Below are 18,138 nucleotides of genomic sequence, written 5' to 3'. Positions count from 1 at the left end.
ACAGCCTTTGACCGAGTGAACTCTTGTCATTCCGGTGCGTAGAACCGGCTGTCGTGGGAAAGATATATGTAATTAAGCTTCGTTTAATGTATTTTTTCACTGTTATTGTAAATCTAACCTTTTCTAAGTTATATTTTTCACAACTTTATATTATATAACTTTATATATATATATAATATTTCGCTATCATTCATTTAGAACTTCCAAAATTTTACCTTTGACCTTCACAATTTAAGGGTTAAAGTTGTCCGATTTTAGTAAAACGCTCTGAGTATATTTAGAATTATCTGGCTTATAATATTCTCTATAGGTTTTACTTATTTTTAATTCTGAAATTTGTTTAACAAAATTTTTAAAAATTTGAAAATGGAATTTTGAAACTGCCGTTAAATAAAATTCAATTTGTTTGGTCATACCTGCGAATAGGTTCACGTTATCCTACGAAGACAAAAACTAGCATACAAGTAACTATGGATATATGTATTTTAAGTAAAAATTAAATATTTGTCAAAATATGTTAATTTTGTTTCTACATTTCTTGTTCTAGTGGCCTGAGACACGTAATGACCTGGGCAATTTTTAATAACTTTAACATTTTTTAACCAATTTTTGTATTTTATAGCTCATTACAACGACAATTATGTACACATTTCGATTATTTTATATTAAATTGCAAAAGTAATTATTGAATTGCAATATTTTTACAAAAACTGAAAAAATAGATTTTTTCCCCTTGTAAATGTTCTCACGAACTTTAACCCTCTAAACTTTTGTCAATTTTTTTTATCCTAACCTCACACAAAACGAAAATAAACAAATAAGGTCCACCTTAATATGTATATGCCACTGATGAGTCCTCATTAACGACAGACGGACAAACGAGGCACATCCACAGAACTACATATATAAAATTGCGGGAATGCAGTATTCTTTGTCAATCAAAGATCCTTCGTGAAAGTTCTAAAAACTGAATTCAATAGTAAGTCCTTCAAAAAATTTGTAATTTGCTGATTTAAAGGACGAACGAAAATTTCGTAGCATTAAAAAGTATCTGTATAATTTAATTTGTGAAATAATAAGTTTTAGCTTATATTTATTCAGCTATTTTAAAATTTAAATATACACAAAAAGTGTTACCTGAAAGATTAACATCAAATCGAATCTATAAAATTTAAACATTATTTTAGATTATAAAAAATCTTGTTTTCCTCTTTATACATTTTTTAAAAACTTGTACATAAATTGAATGTGTTGTGTAAGTACATAAATGTTATTGACTATGGGTAATTTTTGTAGCCGCAACTATGTAATATAGCTTTTTAGTCGTTCGACGCAATAATCCTGTCAGGTTTTAATTTATTTATTGCACACTTTCAAGTGTAATTTAAAATGTAGCAATAAAAGAAATTGTGAAGTGGTATGAAATGGACAACTGATCATTTTAGTTTTGAATATGAATTGTTCATAATTCATATAAATACTTGTTTAATTTTTCCTTGAACTAAACTACAACATAGGATTTCTTATTTCGTGGTTTTTTATATTTTTAAATGCTCTATTCGACTTTGCTATGCCAATTTGCATATTTGCAAAAATTGTCAATAGTTATATCCCTAATGTACATATGTATGTGTTTGAGTATTCCGGTGGGCTTCATCTACCGCAAATAACTTGTTACTGTTAAAATAACTCGTTTGATATAACTGTTACTAAAATAATAGTATTTTTCTACAATTATATGTCTAAATAACTGAATGACAATGAATGATCTTTCCATATTCAATTTAAGGACACAAAAAGCACTTGAAATAATGTACTAAATGTTGAATATGAAGAAGGAGTTTTTAATTCGTTCAAGCCAAAATAAATAAATGTTATAAAATTGAACGGCAAACTTGTTGGAATTTTTTGTTTTGTTTAGCAATAAATTGCAATTTTATTAGCTTTCTAATTTACAGGTGCCCATAAAAATGTGTTAATTTGGAACACACAACTGTAATTTTCAGTACGTTTAATTTATTTAAATGAACGCTAAATCTAATTAATACACGTTTTGCTAAAAGATGATAATGAATATTTATTCTTTTAATACCTGGGCCAAAAAATAAAACAAGCAAAAAATATGTACATACATACATATGTAAGTATATAATTATTTGAAAAGTGATTAGACTTGTGTTTTCAATAACTTACAAAATTATCAAACTTTTGTAGCTATAAATTAAAAAAATTTCTACAAAACACAAGGCTAAATGTTTGGTCTACAGAACAATGTTCTAGTTTGAAGTGAGTTCAGTATACATATTTTATAAGAAAATAAATAAATAAGTAGTTATAAGATTTTACTGCGAATTACTTTACATTTATACATTACTTATAAATAAATGTGTATTATGTATATAAACATACATATATTGCTACTTATAAGCATACACCGTAGGAACATGCACGCACAGATTCCATTTAAACATTCCAAACGCGGTCAACATAGAAGTTGAAATTGTAAAAACAACACTGGTCGGTGCATTTTTGTTAATAAAAATAGTTGATTAAATCTTAAATGCCTTTCTAAAAACAGAAAAGACCAGTAAAATAAAGCAATATGATTTTATACAAACATATCTACCAAATAACACGTTGTTTTTTGTTCCCCCTTTTGCAAAACCGCTAAATATGTGAGTATGTATGTATGTACGTTTATGTAATAATATATAACGTATTATTATTATTAAATATTTGAATTTATGAATGCTTACTAAACACATTTTGGTTGATTGTTTATTTTCCGTGGGGTGTGTTCAGTGCTTGTCTGTTTACAATTTCATACCAACAAACACACACGCACACGTCAACCACATGCAGTGCTGCCAGTGTAGAGAATTTATCCCCAAATAGAGGATTTTTTCCTAACTAAAAATAACGTAATCAGCTATAATTTTCATAATATTAGATGTTGCAAATTTTCATTTATTCCGCACGAATATAATCTAGAAGAAGAATAATTAATAATACCAAATAACATTTATAAATATATAACTCGTACTAATTAAGTATTATTTCATATCAATATAAGCAATGAAAAGCGACTGAAATCAAAAACGTTGTTAGATATTCTTAACAAAACCAAAACTTAAAAATGTATCAAAAAATGCACGACATTTTAATATGTAATCAGTTTTTTTTTCCAAATCCGTTAAAAAATGTAAAATGGGACAAAAACTGAATGAGTTACAGGCAGAGACCTGCGCCGACTCAATTTCACGACTATAGAGTAACTACTCAAATTCTAAATAATTAAAAATTGAAATTCTGAAAATTTTACGAAAATACTAAGGAACTTTTATTATAAACGGCGGCTATGTTCAAGCCGAAAAAAATACAGGTCAATAAGTTGATGAACATCACTGAAAACGGTTTTTTAGAATAAATTCTGAATTTGAGGGTGTTTCTGAAATTTTTAAACACAATTTGTTATGTACTCAGCAAAATCTATAACCCACGCTGTGACGTTTTCCAATTTTTTTTTTCATCGTTTAATTTATAGCTAAAAGATCTCTAAACTTTTTTAGTAATTACTGGCTCAAGAAAGCTTGACATAATTAAAAATCTCACTTCAACACGATTTTATGACGATCGTTTCACGATTGGTTATGGCTTCTATATAAAGACCACTTCATAATTGGCTCTAGCAACATCTTGTTGAGGAATCTTGGGGATACAAAAACATTAACTGGGGATGAGGACCTAAAAAAATACAAACAACACTAAACACATGTGCTTACATCTATTCAATACAGCTGATTGTATTAAATTTCCCAAGTTGCTTTTTCATCAGCATAAAGCACAAGTTTAACTTGTTTTTTGCTATTTCTATTTTGCATTTATTTGCTGGTGGGATTTCTTATCACATTTTGATTTGTGAATTATTTGTGCCGCCTGCTGATTAAGTAATTCGGTAAAATTGTAATTACGCAAATTTGCCAGTTGCATTTTAATTATCAAACTGTGTTCAAGTTAAAGTTTGTAGTTGGTTTAAAAAGAAAAATCCGTAAAAATGAACAGTTATGAAGGTTACAAATCGCCGCTTAGCACGCGTTATGCCAGCAAAGAAATGCAATATTTGTTCAGTGATCAACACAAATTCTCAACCTGGAGACAACTTTGGATTTGGCTAGCCGAAGCTGAAAAGGTATGTAGTACATGGTACATGTGAACACAAAATGAGTTGCGAAAACACGGTACTGAAATTTTAATTTTATTTGACAGACTTTGGGTTTGGATATCACCGATGCGCAGCTTGCTCAAATGAAGAGCAATGTCAAGGATATCGATTTTGAAGCAGCTGCCGCCGAGGAACGTTTAACACGCCACGATGTAATGGCTCATGTACATGTATTTGCTAAACAATGTCCCTTGGCTGCTCCCATTATTCATTTGGGTGCCACCTCCTGTTATGTGGGCGATAATACTGATCTCTTGATATTGCGCGATGCCTTGGATCTTCTTCTGCCTCGTGTGGCTTCGGTAATTTATTGCCTTAAAGAGTTTGCTTTGAAATACAAATCTCAACCAACTTTGGGATTTACTCACTTGCAACCCGCCCAATTGACCACAGTTGGCAAACGTGCCTGTCTCTGGATTCAGGATTTAGTCATGGATGAACGCGCCTTACGCCGTTGCCGTGAAGATTTGCGTTGTCGTGGTGTTAAGGGCACCACTGGTACGCAGGCATCTTTCTTGCAACTTTTCAATGGGGATGGTGAAAAAGTTAAGCAGCTGGATCTGCTTGTGACCAAATTAGCGGGTTTCCAAAAGCCGTATGGAGTAACCGGCCAAACCTACAGTCGTAAAGTGGATGTTGAAGTTATTGGTGCGTTGGCAAGTTTGGGAACAAGTATTCATAAAATGTGCTCAGATTTGAGAATCTTAGCTTCGCGCAAGGAACTTGAAGAACCCTTTGAAACAACACAGATTGGTTCATCGGCCATGCCTTACAAAAGAAATCCTATGCGTTCGGAACGTTGTTGTGCCTTGGCTCGTCACCTCATCACCTTATTCTCTAACGCCGCCAATACGCATGCTACACAATGGCTGGAACGTACTTTAGATGATTCGGCTAATCGTCGTTTGACTTTGCCCGAGTCGTTCCTATCGGCCGATGCTGCACTTCTTACATTGCTGAACATTTCTCAGGGCATGGTGGTCTACCCAAAGGTTATTGAACGTCACATTTCTCAAGAGTTGCCGTTCATGTCAACCGAAAATATTATTATGGCCATGGTCAAGGCTGGTGGTGATCGCCAGGTGTGCCACGAAAAAATTCGTGTACTTTCGCATGAAGCAGGCGCTCAAGTAAAACAACATGGCAAGGACAACGACTTAGTAGAACGTGTCCGTAAGGATCCTTACTTCGCTCCCATACTCGATCATTTGGACACTATTTTGGATGCTAGAACATTCACAGGCCGTGCCAGTGATCAAGTTGATGAATTTATTGCCGAAGAAGTCGACAGTGTTTTGGAACGTTATAAGGAGAATTTGAAAAACATTCAAATTGTTCAATTAAATATTTAAAAGCCTTAATAATTTCAATTCCATCAAATAGATTATCAATGTTAGCCGAGCTAAACTGATAAATAAATGATTAGAGTTTTTTAATCTAAATATGTCTTGTTTAATTTTGAATTATTGTTATGCTTTACTACTTGGCACAGAAGGACGGCATGTGTAATGTGTCTGTCGCATACATTTAAAAATAGTTTTTAACAATTGTACAAATGCGATGTTAATGGAGATACACAAACCATTTTTGAAACTGGTTTCTATTTTGTCTATATCACATCAATTTCAAAATCGTAAAAACCGTTATGGAATAATTCATTTACTTTATTTTTCTATCCCACAAATAATTACAATTACAATAATAACAAACAAATCATTTATTTGCTATATTCAATTGAATCGGGGTTATCGCAAATTAATAAAACGAAAAAAAAACAAACACATTTTTTTTAACAGCGTCTCATGGAGGCAGATCAACAAGCTCTTTATGAACATCCACTGAGTTTAAAGCTAGAAAAACAACAAACAACGTCATACGGATTCAGACATACATTTTTATTCACATAATTGTCTATACGTATTTATTTGTCTTTAAAAATGGTTTAATGTCGAGACTGTGTTCTTTTCATTTATATTTTTTGTTATTGTAGCTGTTTACAACCGCTTGACACATCACGATTTGGGGTCTGTACGAATCTGCTTTAATAAATGTTTTTTATTTATAGTACGTAAATGTACATATATTTATTTTTCTAACCAATGCTACGGACTGGCAGTTTATGTTTTTATTTCTTACTAATTTGCTGTAGCTAGTAAGTAACTTAATAAATACGTGTGTATGTGCATATATATTCCTACATGTACATGGAACCAACCATAGTCCTCGTAAGAAAAACATAAATTGAATATATAGTTTCATTCGAGTTCGTTCTCTAGAACTAGTAAAAATAAAACTACACGACAGCCAAAAAGGGCTCCTCGGTAAAAATACATTTTTTGAATCATTTTGGGATGTTGATTACAAATATGTCAAACATTTTAAAATTTTACGGGTAGTTTTCGAGATATTTCCACTTTTAGGTTTTCAGTAAAAAACCTGCGGGCTAATTATCGCAGTCGAACACGATCGAATACTTTTTGGGATTCTCTTATTTGATGTGGAATAAAATGTATAGCAAATTATAATGAATGTGTTCGATAACGAACTAGTTTTTACTCGAATTTATTTCGATTACGAGTGCTGGAATTTGCTCCAGTTTTTAGCAGTTTTGTCTCAAGAACGTGGAATTTAATTGTTTTGAAAACCATTAATGAATTTAAAATCTACGGAAGTTAAGCTCTTAATCGAGTACAATTTTATGGAATTAATTGAAAACGACAAATTTTCTTATTTGTTTGCAGTTTTTGAGACAGTAAATATATTTACTAGACTATTTATTATTACATTCTCACGACAGCCGGTTCTACGCACCGGAATGACCCGAGTTCACTCGGCTAATGGCTGTCAACTCAGCAGACACTGCTGCTACAACAACAACTAGACTATTTTGCATTTATTTTCGAATTTTTACGAGTTATTTTTTAAATATTTTATGAAATATTTAAAATTGCAATATCAATACGAAATATTAATCACAAAATTGTCTAGTTTCTGCAGTATTAACAAAACGTAAATACATTAGTTAGGTGTGTTAAAAGCTACTGGCATTAAACTGAAAATGAGAATTTTTCAATTCCATGTATAATTATGCAATTTAATTCCACGATCTTGAGATAAAACTGATAATAACAGAGTACATATTTAGTGAATACCTAAAACTGTAAATAGGATATTAAAATATTTGACATATGTATACAAAAACGATGTTTTCAAATATTTAGGGCCTGGCTCACTAAATGCGAGCGAACATTTTCTTTCTTATTTTATAAGAAATAAATTTGAATTTTTTTTATTGTTTTCAATATTAAATAAGAAAGAAAATGTTCGTTCGCATTTAGGCCCTTAAGTTCATAAGATATTTTTAATAGTGTTGAGAAAAATTTCATTCATGTTTTGAAGATAGCTTCAAAATATGAATAGGGAATAAATTCTTTAAGATTTCTGTCACAGAAAAGCAAATCTGGTTAGTTGAGTTGTTTTCATTTTTAAGGTAAAGTTTTTTTTTTTAAATAACCATAAACCAAATCCTAAATTCATATTATGTAAACCAAGAAACATTTAGATTCGATACATAATGATTGAGTTAAGAACCATTATTTAAAACAAATTAACGTAGAGTGGCTGCGATTAGTTTCTGTAACTCTCACAGCGAAAAAGTTTTCACATTAACCAACGAAATCAATCGGTCAACAAAAATCATTATTCCGCCTATTCCGAAACAACTCAAAATTTTTCAAATGTACAATTAATATCGGAACCTGTATACAGGATGTTTAGACATTTTACAATAAAATATACGTTTTAGTATTATATTTCGAATTTTTATCAAATACCGTATTCTAGTGTTACTTATTTGCAACCGAAATCGAATGTTCGGTTGGACTCTAATAATATTACTTTATGAAAACCTTTCTGTCACGTACGATATTAATATAAGAGTTTCTGTAAGAATCAGTTTCTACAAATTTGTACTCATATATTTTGTTCCCGATAATATTTGAATGCATGAATCTATCGAATATACAGGTCTGTAACACATTTTGTTCGGAATGGTTTGAATTTCGTAGTTTTTATTTCGATCGATTTCGTTTTAGGTTCTTTAGATTCCGTGTAATTTATTAATTCCAAAAATATTTCATAATTCTGTATTTCTGATTTTAATTTGACAGCGTCCTTTTTGGCTGTCGAGTAGTGTAACTGAAACGTTTTTCCCAGTTGTTAGATTAGATTATTAATTAGATGACAAATCTTATGCCGAGTTGTACTGCAAAAATAATCCAAACTGAATGTTTATGGGGTATATATAAAAGTAAATTTATCTGTAAATACATTAAGTGCTATTCACCCATATTCAGTAGCAATAGCCTTAAACTATAATAGAATTCGGTAGTCAATGTTTATTGAAAATAGTTGCATTTTATTTTTGTAGATACATATGTATGTACATATTTACTTGGTTGGTTTTCGGTATTTTCAATGATTAAAACCCCAAATCCAATGTAATGAACTTTTCGAAAGAATAAATTTTATAAATTAATTGCTATTTATTATTTATTTTTCTTTATAATAATCGGACATGTTTTGGATTTGGAGTAAAAAATTATTTTATTCTTATTTATTATATGAATTTATGTATTTTTTGTGAACATATCTATAAAGTTATGGTACCTTTAATGGTCATTATTTGTTTTTACTTTTTTAGTTTTACTCGCAATATTGATCATACATACATATGTATGTACATACATTTACCTCCAATAAATAGTGCAATCTTTTTATGGTGTAGCTTGATCTGAATCTTGTTTTCATTGTGTCTCTTAAAATCCAAATAAATATATATATATATAAATATATATGTATGTATCTATGGTTGTACATTAGGGTGGGTCGATTTTTTTTCACGAAAAATCGTATAGCAGAAACGCTTTCTACGGAAAATTCTAAGAAAGTTTGCTCAAGAAACCATAGGTCTAAAATCAAATCCTATATTGCGCATTTCGTCTTTTATCCAATGAAAATTCAGTATTAATTTTTTTTAATAGTTTTTTTTATTGTATAAAAGACGAAATGCGCAATATAGGATTTGATTTTAGACCTATGGTTTCTTGAGGAAACTTTCTTAGTATTTTCCGTAGATTGCGTTTCTGCTATACGATTTTTTACGTATTGATCGTCCATACAAATCGACCCAGCCTATTGTACACACTTACATACATATGTTCTTGGAATAAATTTGCAAACTGCAGTAGTTTGACAAGTACTTACTCGAATGTTTGTAAGTACTCGTACATGCCATTGTTTTCTTGTTTTGTTTGTTCAATATTTGATAATTTTTTTTCTTGTTTCTTATTTTCATCTATAAAATGTCTTAATTTTCCAACACATAATCAATTCCAGTCATTTTTGTTTTTGTCTTTTGTACATTTGACTTTAATAAATCAACACGAGTGCAAACAACTTTTATAGATTGTTAATTTAATGCTTGGTTTGTTTTTCGTTAATTATGTCTGTATTCAACATTTACCTATGTCACTATGAATAATGTTAAAAAATCTATTGTGATTTACAAAATATATGAATAAAAAATAAAGCATAAAATTAAAATATAAATATACATATGTATACATACAGTGGTTGACAAAAAAATGGAAACTTTTCCAAATATTTCATTAGTGGTCTAAAATCTGAAATAATTTTTTAAAAAATTTTAACATTTTTGTAGTATTTTATTTGTATACTTTTATTAACTTAATTTAACAAAAAACAAAGGACATAAATTCTAAAAATGAGAAAAAAAAATTAAAAGATTTCTTTATTACGGCATTGACAAAACAATGGAAACTGAGGTATTATTTTAACAAATATGGTCTAAACTTTGCAATAACTCAATATTTTGTTGGGTATCCCTTATTTTTTATAACTGCTACACATCGACGATGCATTGAACCAATTAAAGAGTCAATGGCCTGCTTTGAAATATTTTGGCATTCCCTTATAACCGCCTCCGATAAATCTTCCTTCTTGGTGTAATTTTGGGTCCTTATTTTACGATCTACAATTTCCCATAGATTTTCTATGGGATTGAGATCTGGCGATTGGGCAGGCCACTTCAAAACACGTACCTCGTTGGATAATATGAATTGGGCACATACCTTGCCCTGAAAAACATCCCCATACCATAATATTGTCACCGCCAAACTTTACAGTCTTATTTGTGTACTTTTGATCTAATCTTTTTCCCTTTGGTCGTCTTACAAATGTTCTCTCATCACTGCCTCTTAAATTGTATTTGGATTCGTCGGAAAAGAGGACAGTATTCCATTTCTGTATCGACCAGTTTAAATGATCCCTGGAAAATTGTAGACGAGCAGAACGGTTCTTTTTAGAAATGAGTGTTTTTTTCAGAGGATAGCAACCAAGACCAGCCTCATTTGCCCTGTGACTAACTGTTCGGGTACTTATTTCTAATTGTAGGCTATTAACAACCTCTTGAGGAGTTATTTTTGGGAATTTCTTGAACTCTCTCGTTATTAAATTATCTTGTCTATAAGTAGACTTACGAGGTCTTCCACCTAAATGTTGAGTTTTTACAGAACCGGTCTCACGAAATTTCTTTATAATTTTTGAAACTGCTGATTTATTTATTGAATATTTGTCACAGATACTTTTTTGTTTAAAATCAGCGTTAAAATCGTTAATTATTTTATTTTTTAAGTCTTCACAAATCTTAACTTTAGCCATTTTCCTTAACTTTGAAAAAAAAACAATTATGCGAAAAACTAGAAAAAGAAATTGTGAAAAATTACCAGAATTAAAAAATAAAATAAAATAACTGTAAACAGGATGCTTTTTATATCGTTCTTTTAAATATTATTTTCGTTTACATTTCTTTCTTGCAGAAGTTTAAAAGTTTCCATTGTTTTGTAAGTAGCGAAATAGTGAATATTTTTAATTTTGTTCCCTTTTTTCAGAATATAATTAATTATGTTGTTTGTTTTTCAGTTAATAAAACTATACAAGTAATATACTAAAAAAAAAAATTTTTTATTTTAAAAAAATATTTTAAATTTTGAGCTACATATGGAATATTTGGAAAAGTTTCCATTGTTTTGTCAACCACTGTATGTACATTAGACATGCCCTTAAAAAATAGATTGGCTTTGGATGGGTCTTATTTTGTTCATTAGCAGCTAAAACTAACTACTGCAAAATTTAAGTGCAATCGGATAATTAGAACACGTGCTGGAAATCGATTGAAAGTTGTAAAATTTCGTAAATAATGGTACTTTTCTCGATATCTTAAAAAAATTCCCTATTTGAATACTGTTTATTAAACATTTCCAATAAACCTAAGCTTCTAGAGAAAATTATGTTTCTAACAAGGTATAAAACAATAATTTCGAATGAAAAAAAAAGAAATAAGTACATATCGTTGGCTTAATGAAATAAATGGCTTTTCTACCTAAAAATTCATCCTCACTCAAAATTTAGTACGATATTTACAACATGTTTTAATTCATATAGAAATACATACAGGGCTGTCACCCATTCCGTTCGGAATGGTTCTGATTCCGTAGTTTATTTTATCTATTTATTTTTTTAGGATTTCATTAAATTTTGAAAATTCTCCCCAAAAAATGTAATCATTCTCTTTTTCCATTTTTTAATTTTGTAAAACCAAAACTTTATTGTTCATAAAGAATTTAATTAACAAATTTGGGAAGCAAATATCAATTCCACTGTTTTTTATTATTTGACATTGAATAAAATGAATTGTGCTGATCACTAGGTATATGATGTTATTTCAAAATGACAAAAATACTTTAAAATTTATATTCCTATTTATATAAAATTAAAATTCTTCAGTTGTTAATCATACAATTGATCAATTCACAAGGTCTCCCTCCTATCATGTCATATTGTCAAAATGTCCTAATATTTCACAATGGTTTAAAAATGTTGTTAATGCTTTTTAAGCTAAAAATGTCCTAAAATAATACTCCTCTGCAAGATGTATTAACAAGGTGGCAGCGTAACTACAACAATAGGTGTGTTCGCGTACTTTTCAGTAAAAAATATCCAGTAACTTTATTTTAGAGAGTAAGAGATTGAGAGCATAAATTACTCTCAATCTGAAAAGTAACAAAAAAAAGTACGCGAACAACAATTTGTAAAAATAAGTTGTATTTTATTATAAATTAATTTAAAACGTTTGTTTTGGGCTATTTTACTTCTTTTCTTTGCAAAACTTGTAAATTGTATTAATTTTCAACTTTTTAGTTTTGTTTGCATTTGCAACCATATGTTTTAAACGTTTTTTATGTCGATATTTTTTACTGGACAAAAAATGTCCAGTAAAAAATAGCATGTTCTCTATCTAAGAACTGTCACTTTTAACACTCTCTTGCTCTCTAGTTACAAGTTTTTAAAAGTAAACGAACGGAATCCCGTAACTTCCAGTGATAATTTGTACAAATTATTACAAATTATCAAGTACGCGAACACAACTATTATCAATCAATTTAAAACGTTTGTTTTGATATTTGTTGATATTTTTACTGGACAAAAAATGTCCAGTAAAAAATATCATGTTCTCTATCTACGAACTGTCACTTTTAACACTCTCTTGCTCTCTAGTTACAAGTTTTTTAAAAGTAAACGAACGGAATTCAGTAACTTCCAGTGATAATTTGTACAAATTATTACAAATTATCAAGTACGCGAACTTATCACATGATAGTAGGCCTTGTGAAATGACCAAATGTCTTACATTATTTTCTGTCAGTACTTACCCTTAAAAACCAAAAAGGACTGGAATATCAATTAACTATTAGCGCAATAAGTTTTATGTTTGAAGCTGAAAGAAATTAAAGAAGAAATATTAAATGAATTTATAATTCTCATGGTACTTATGTATGTGCAAAATTTAATAACAAATCGGTTGAATAAAAATTGTGTTTGAAAGTACATACGAGTGTTTCAAACTCAATTTTATATTGTTTATATATGTAATTTAAATTGTTGAAGAATATCAAAAAAGTCGCGGGAGTACCTTCTCAAAAATATACATATCTCGAAAGTCAATTAGTCGTATGATTAATGACTATATGAAACTTATTTCTGTTGAGTTCTATGTTGATACCATAATTTATGCTCATTAAATTGATTTTCGGATGTGGGTCTTATGTGAGAGCTATGACTAACTATGGACCGATTATTATAAAATTAGGTGACATGACTTCCGTATATACATATGTATAAAACTTATTTGTTACCTTATATACATATGTATGTACATCTTCCACAATTATTCCCATTCTCAAATTATATCTTTAAATTTGTGTTTGAATTTTTTCATTATTTGCAACAAGGACACATTCAAATTCCATATTGTATTCTTGCCAGCGACGGCTCGTGTAATTTGTTTAAATTAGAATTTGAGATCCATATATTCAATTGTCAATATATTCTCCACCGATTCCGAAGTTTAATTTAGTATGGTTTTCCCAGGAGTATTTTGCATTGAAGTTTAAAAACATCGGTACAGGATATATGTATGTGCGGCCATATTTATCTATTTTCTTCCATCTTTCATTCGGCACAGCCAAATATTACATTCTAATTTTTTTTCAAATAACGAGTTTGCTTTTTTAATTAAAAAATTTTAGACATGTTTTATCTATTTTTTCATTTGAAATTATGATTTGTCCTTTGGGTCAAAATAAGGAACATCAGAATTCATTTTAGAGGTATGGTTCCTTGGGCAAAGTTTCTTATTTTGATCCCTAGACTACGATTTTCCTTGTCAGTTGGGCGATTTTTAAATCGAACCGCCATAATATACAATAATACTGAATTTTAAATCCCTCGTCTGTTACAATTAAATATTTTTATAAAACTTCCATATATTTATGTATAGATGTGTATGTATGTATTTACTTTTACCGATACATATGTATGTATAATTAATTTTATTTCTGCTTTCCATCCATAAAAATGAATGCATATTCATTTCGTTCAAGAAAATTTCGCGGTTTATGCTAATTTATTAAAAAAACAAAAAAATTTCTACATATTTGGTAAATAATAGAAAATAAAATTAGTCGTAAAAATTTCAAATATTTTACGTGGTTTTATCCAATGCAATGGTAGAAAGGAGCGTAACAAAAAAAGACAAATTCATGAAATTGTTTCCTGTTATCTGCAGACAATATCGTCATAGTTTCATTAAGAGTTGTTGGTGCTGTTGCAGAAAATTATCTTGGTTTCCATTGTAAACTGCTCAAACTACATCCATTAGTGTTACAACAATTCAATATCAAAAAACAACAAGTAAGAAAGTATAGCCAGTGAAGCCCGACCATATAATACCCTACAATGAATAAATGAACAAATTCGATTTCCCTTAAGAATTTTAATAATTTTTTTTCGTGAGTGATTTTCGGAATTTGGTCGCGTGATTTCTTTCTACATGAAACTTATTTTTATTAAATTTTATAAGGATTTAAAATTTTTTATGATATTTATGCTCGTTAAAGTGATTTTCGGAGGTGGGCCTTTTATGGGAGCTGGGACAAATTATGGACCGATCGCCATGATATTAGATTAAGATATTTATTTCTACATGAAACTTATTTCTGTTGAATTTTTAAGAGATGTATGCTGGTTAAAGGGATTTTAGGAAGTGGGCCTTATATGGGAGCTATGTAGGGACATTTTTTTACGTTTCCGGATACCTGGCTATTCCCGAAATATATAATTATAATGTAAATGAGGCATATTATAGCCGAATTTAATGAAAAAAGTTAGTGTTATTATAACTATATATCAGAAATAAATCTTAATTCTTAATTAAAAAAGTCAGCATTTTATTCTATAAATCCTTTCCCAGCATCTAATTCTTTAGCTTCATTCAAACGCTATTATTTAAATTGAATTCATTTTGAACATAATTAATTTAACATTGAATGATTAAATTTTTGTTAATTCAAATCTACTACAAATTGTGTTAGAATGATTTTCTTCATTCAGTTTTGTTTTGCTTTTAATTATTTACAAAAATAATTGAGCCTTAATTCTTTTTGTAATAGATTTAAATTGAAGACAAATTTTTAAACTATTTCGTAATAAATTTGAATTCAAGAAATTTGTAATGATTCAATAAGTAATAAATTCTATAAATAATGAATTCTCAAAGGAAAGGAATTCAATGCATTTGAAGTACATAGGAATTAATTCATTAACTGAATCGTTTAAAGATACAATTTATTATGATTTCGAAAATGGAATTAAGAATTAATACATAAAGTCTACATTTAATCTCTTATTATTTACAAACTATAAAAGCTTTTACAAATAAAGATGAAAATGACCAAATTATTAGATTGATGGGTGTTCATTTTATTTTGAATTCTCAAAATTGTTGGCAATGGTACGTAACCAAAACGCCAGGGTATCCCACACGATTTAAGTAAGTCCCTAGTCGACCTATATCTTCATATAGGAAGCTGGAACGCTTAAAAGACTTCGCGATATGAGTTTTAATTGGTACTCCACCAGTAACGAAGAGTTTTTAATGGTCTCCACCAGGGTTTATAAAATTAAAAGACACGCGGTTGGTGCAAACGGCGTAAAACAGGAACCGTTATACGAAGCCTATCATAACACACGTGCCAGAGTGAGACGCAAAATTGTCGAAGGCAAAAAAACTAATTGTGTTTACTTTTCTGGCATAAATGATGCATTTATTCTGCCTTTACCCTTCTTTTGTTCTTTTCTGAAAAAAATGTAGTTTGGTCGTGATCTTTTCTAATAATGTTACCCTAAAACCCTGAATATATGCTACATGTTTCACCCTCAATTTTATCAAAGGGTTCGAAATGCACTACTTTTTATGGAAGCAAAATATATAGGCAACATTTTGTGTCAGAAAAGAAAACACCACAAACGGGCCTGATTGCACTTAAAAAATAATTGCAATGAAGCGCGAGTTGTTAATCAACACAGACCTACTTTACGACTGGATGGGTATTCATTCACCAAATCAAGATGGTTATGAATTTAATGGCGTTTTCTTTTCTGAGACAAAATGTTGCCAATATATTTTGTACCATTTATTAAAAGTTACCCATACCCTCATAATGTTTTACATTTTTAACGATCACAATAGAACAAAAACCATTACCATTTATGCAATTTTCTTTTATTTACCTTCTAAATGTTGTAAAACTATACATTTTGCTGTTTAAAAAGTGCAGCATTTCTAACCCTTTGATAAAATTGAGGGTGAAACCTGTAGCATATCTTTGGGGTTTTAGGGCAACATTATTTGAAAAGAACACGTTATACCCTTACCAAACTACATTTGTTTTAGAAAAGAACACAGAAAAGGGTAAAAGGCAGAATAAAGGCATCATTTATGCCAGAAAAGAAAATGCCATAAATAATACAATATCTGCTCTGTCATTGTTACCAACACATTTTATTAGATAAGCAGCAGCAGTACGTATTCAGGAAAATAAATTGTCAAAATTATGACTTTTTCCAATACAATCTTTTCAGATATTCGTAAAAAAATTGTAATAAAATACATACCTCCAATTTTTTTAGTTTCTCATATTTCAAATTACCCTCCCAGAACAAACTTTCATTACCAAGTAATGTGTTAAAATTCTAAATTATATTTTAACACAGATAATAACTAATTAGAAGCTGTATCAGTAAAAACAGAAAAACATACAGTTTATGAAAAAATACATTTTATGTACGGCTTTTTAAGCGGTCTATTACTGCCGAGATATAATCGAAAAATTGTAAAAAACCTTTTCAACTTATTTTCTTTGTAGTTTCGTCAGTTTTTAATTCCCGGGATTCCCGACTAAAAATACCGGGAATCGGATGGTGAAAAATTGGCTAAATTCCCGGGAAATTTGTACCGGGAATTCCCGGGATAAAAACCCTAGAGCTATTGTCAATTATCTAATTTATTTTTTAAATGTAATTTCTTTTTATATAAAACTTATTTATGGTGCAATTTGTGTAGACATCCATATGAACCAGATATTTATGGCAAAAAATACTATTTTGGGACGATATTTCTATGGGGGCTTGGTGAAGTAATATACCGATTTCAACGATTACACAACGATACACGATTTTGGTACCCTGTTAGGTGGAATGAATAGGTAATGATTCATAGATTAAATGTTCCAAACGTATGTGGTATCCATCACGTCTAGTTTTCGAGGTACATGTCAATTATTATTTTTACTACACTCACTTTAGGGTCAAAAGAAACAGCCGGAAAGTATACCCTGATCTCAAAGTTATAATTATTGATAATTATCAATAGGCTTCGTCCTAATCTTATCGAAATATCTTCAGCACTAACTCAATGTAGCCTCCCCTCTATGGAGGTGTAGGGTATAAAAACAAAAATCCATCAACAACATAAACAGCTACATGTTGGTGGTACCTTTTTAATCACACTAACATTCGAATACATATTTATTAGCAATATTTGTCATTGCCACTTGTTGTTGGTTAAAGTAGCAGCAGTAATATTTTGTATGTGTTGATTTTGAAATAAAATTACTAAAATGAAACTAAAATTATTAAATTTTTTGTTGATGATGAGTAATCACCACCGTAACTAATTAAATTAAAACATTAAAACATATTATTGTTTACAATAATAATAATAATTACACTTGAAAAAAATCACAAGTGTAATGGATTTCCATTTGATAAATAGTTGGATAAACTTTTAAATCTAGTTTACATACGATATATGTATATAAAACATATGTATCTACCTAAATTAACAAAATAGACTCAGTGACAAAAAGTTTAAAGTCTAATTTTAAAATCAATTTTAAAATTAAATGATTTGCAACAATCCTGAACTAGGTTCTCAA

General features: G+C 29.6%; 2 protein-coding genes across 2 annotated transcripts in view; one reads left to right on the top strand and one right to left on the bottom strand.

Annotated features, from left to right (window-relative positions):
* Window positions 1-18,138, bottom strand: part of LOC135963256 (peroxidase) — a 93,140-nt gene that overhangs the window by 52,590 nt on the left and 22,412 nt on the right. Inside the window, exon 2 of the mRNA XM_065515034.1 lies at window positions 13,015-13,079. The gene's annotated coding sequence lies outside the window, so the exon portion shown is untranslated. The remainder of the gene's footprint in view (window positions 1-13,014; window positions 13,080-18,138) is intronic.
* AdSL (adenylosuccinate lyase) lies at window positions 3,842-5,664 on the top strand. Its single transcript, XM_065515033.1, has 2 exons — window positions 3,842-4,189; window positions 4,267-5,664. The coding sequence occupies exons 1-2, from the start codon at window positions 4,055-4,057 to the stop codon at window positions 5,572-5,574; spliced, it is 1,443 nt and encodes a 480-aa protein (XP_065371105.1). The 5' UTR covers window positions 3,842-4,054; the 3' UTR covers window positions 5,575-5,664.

The sequence above is a fragment of the Calliphora vicina genome, chromosome 1, assembly GCF_958450345.1.
Source record: "Calliphora vicina chromosome 1, idCalVici1.1, whole genome shotgun sequence".
Lineage (NCBI taxonomy): Eukaryota > Metazoa > Arthropoda > Insecta > Diptera > Calliphoridae > Calliphora > Calliphora vicina.
This window is presented reverse-complemented; position numbering and strand designations above follow the sequence as displayed.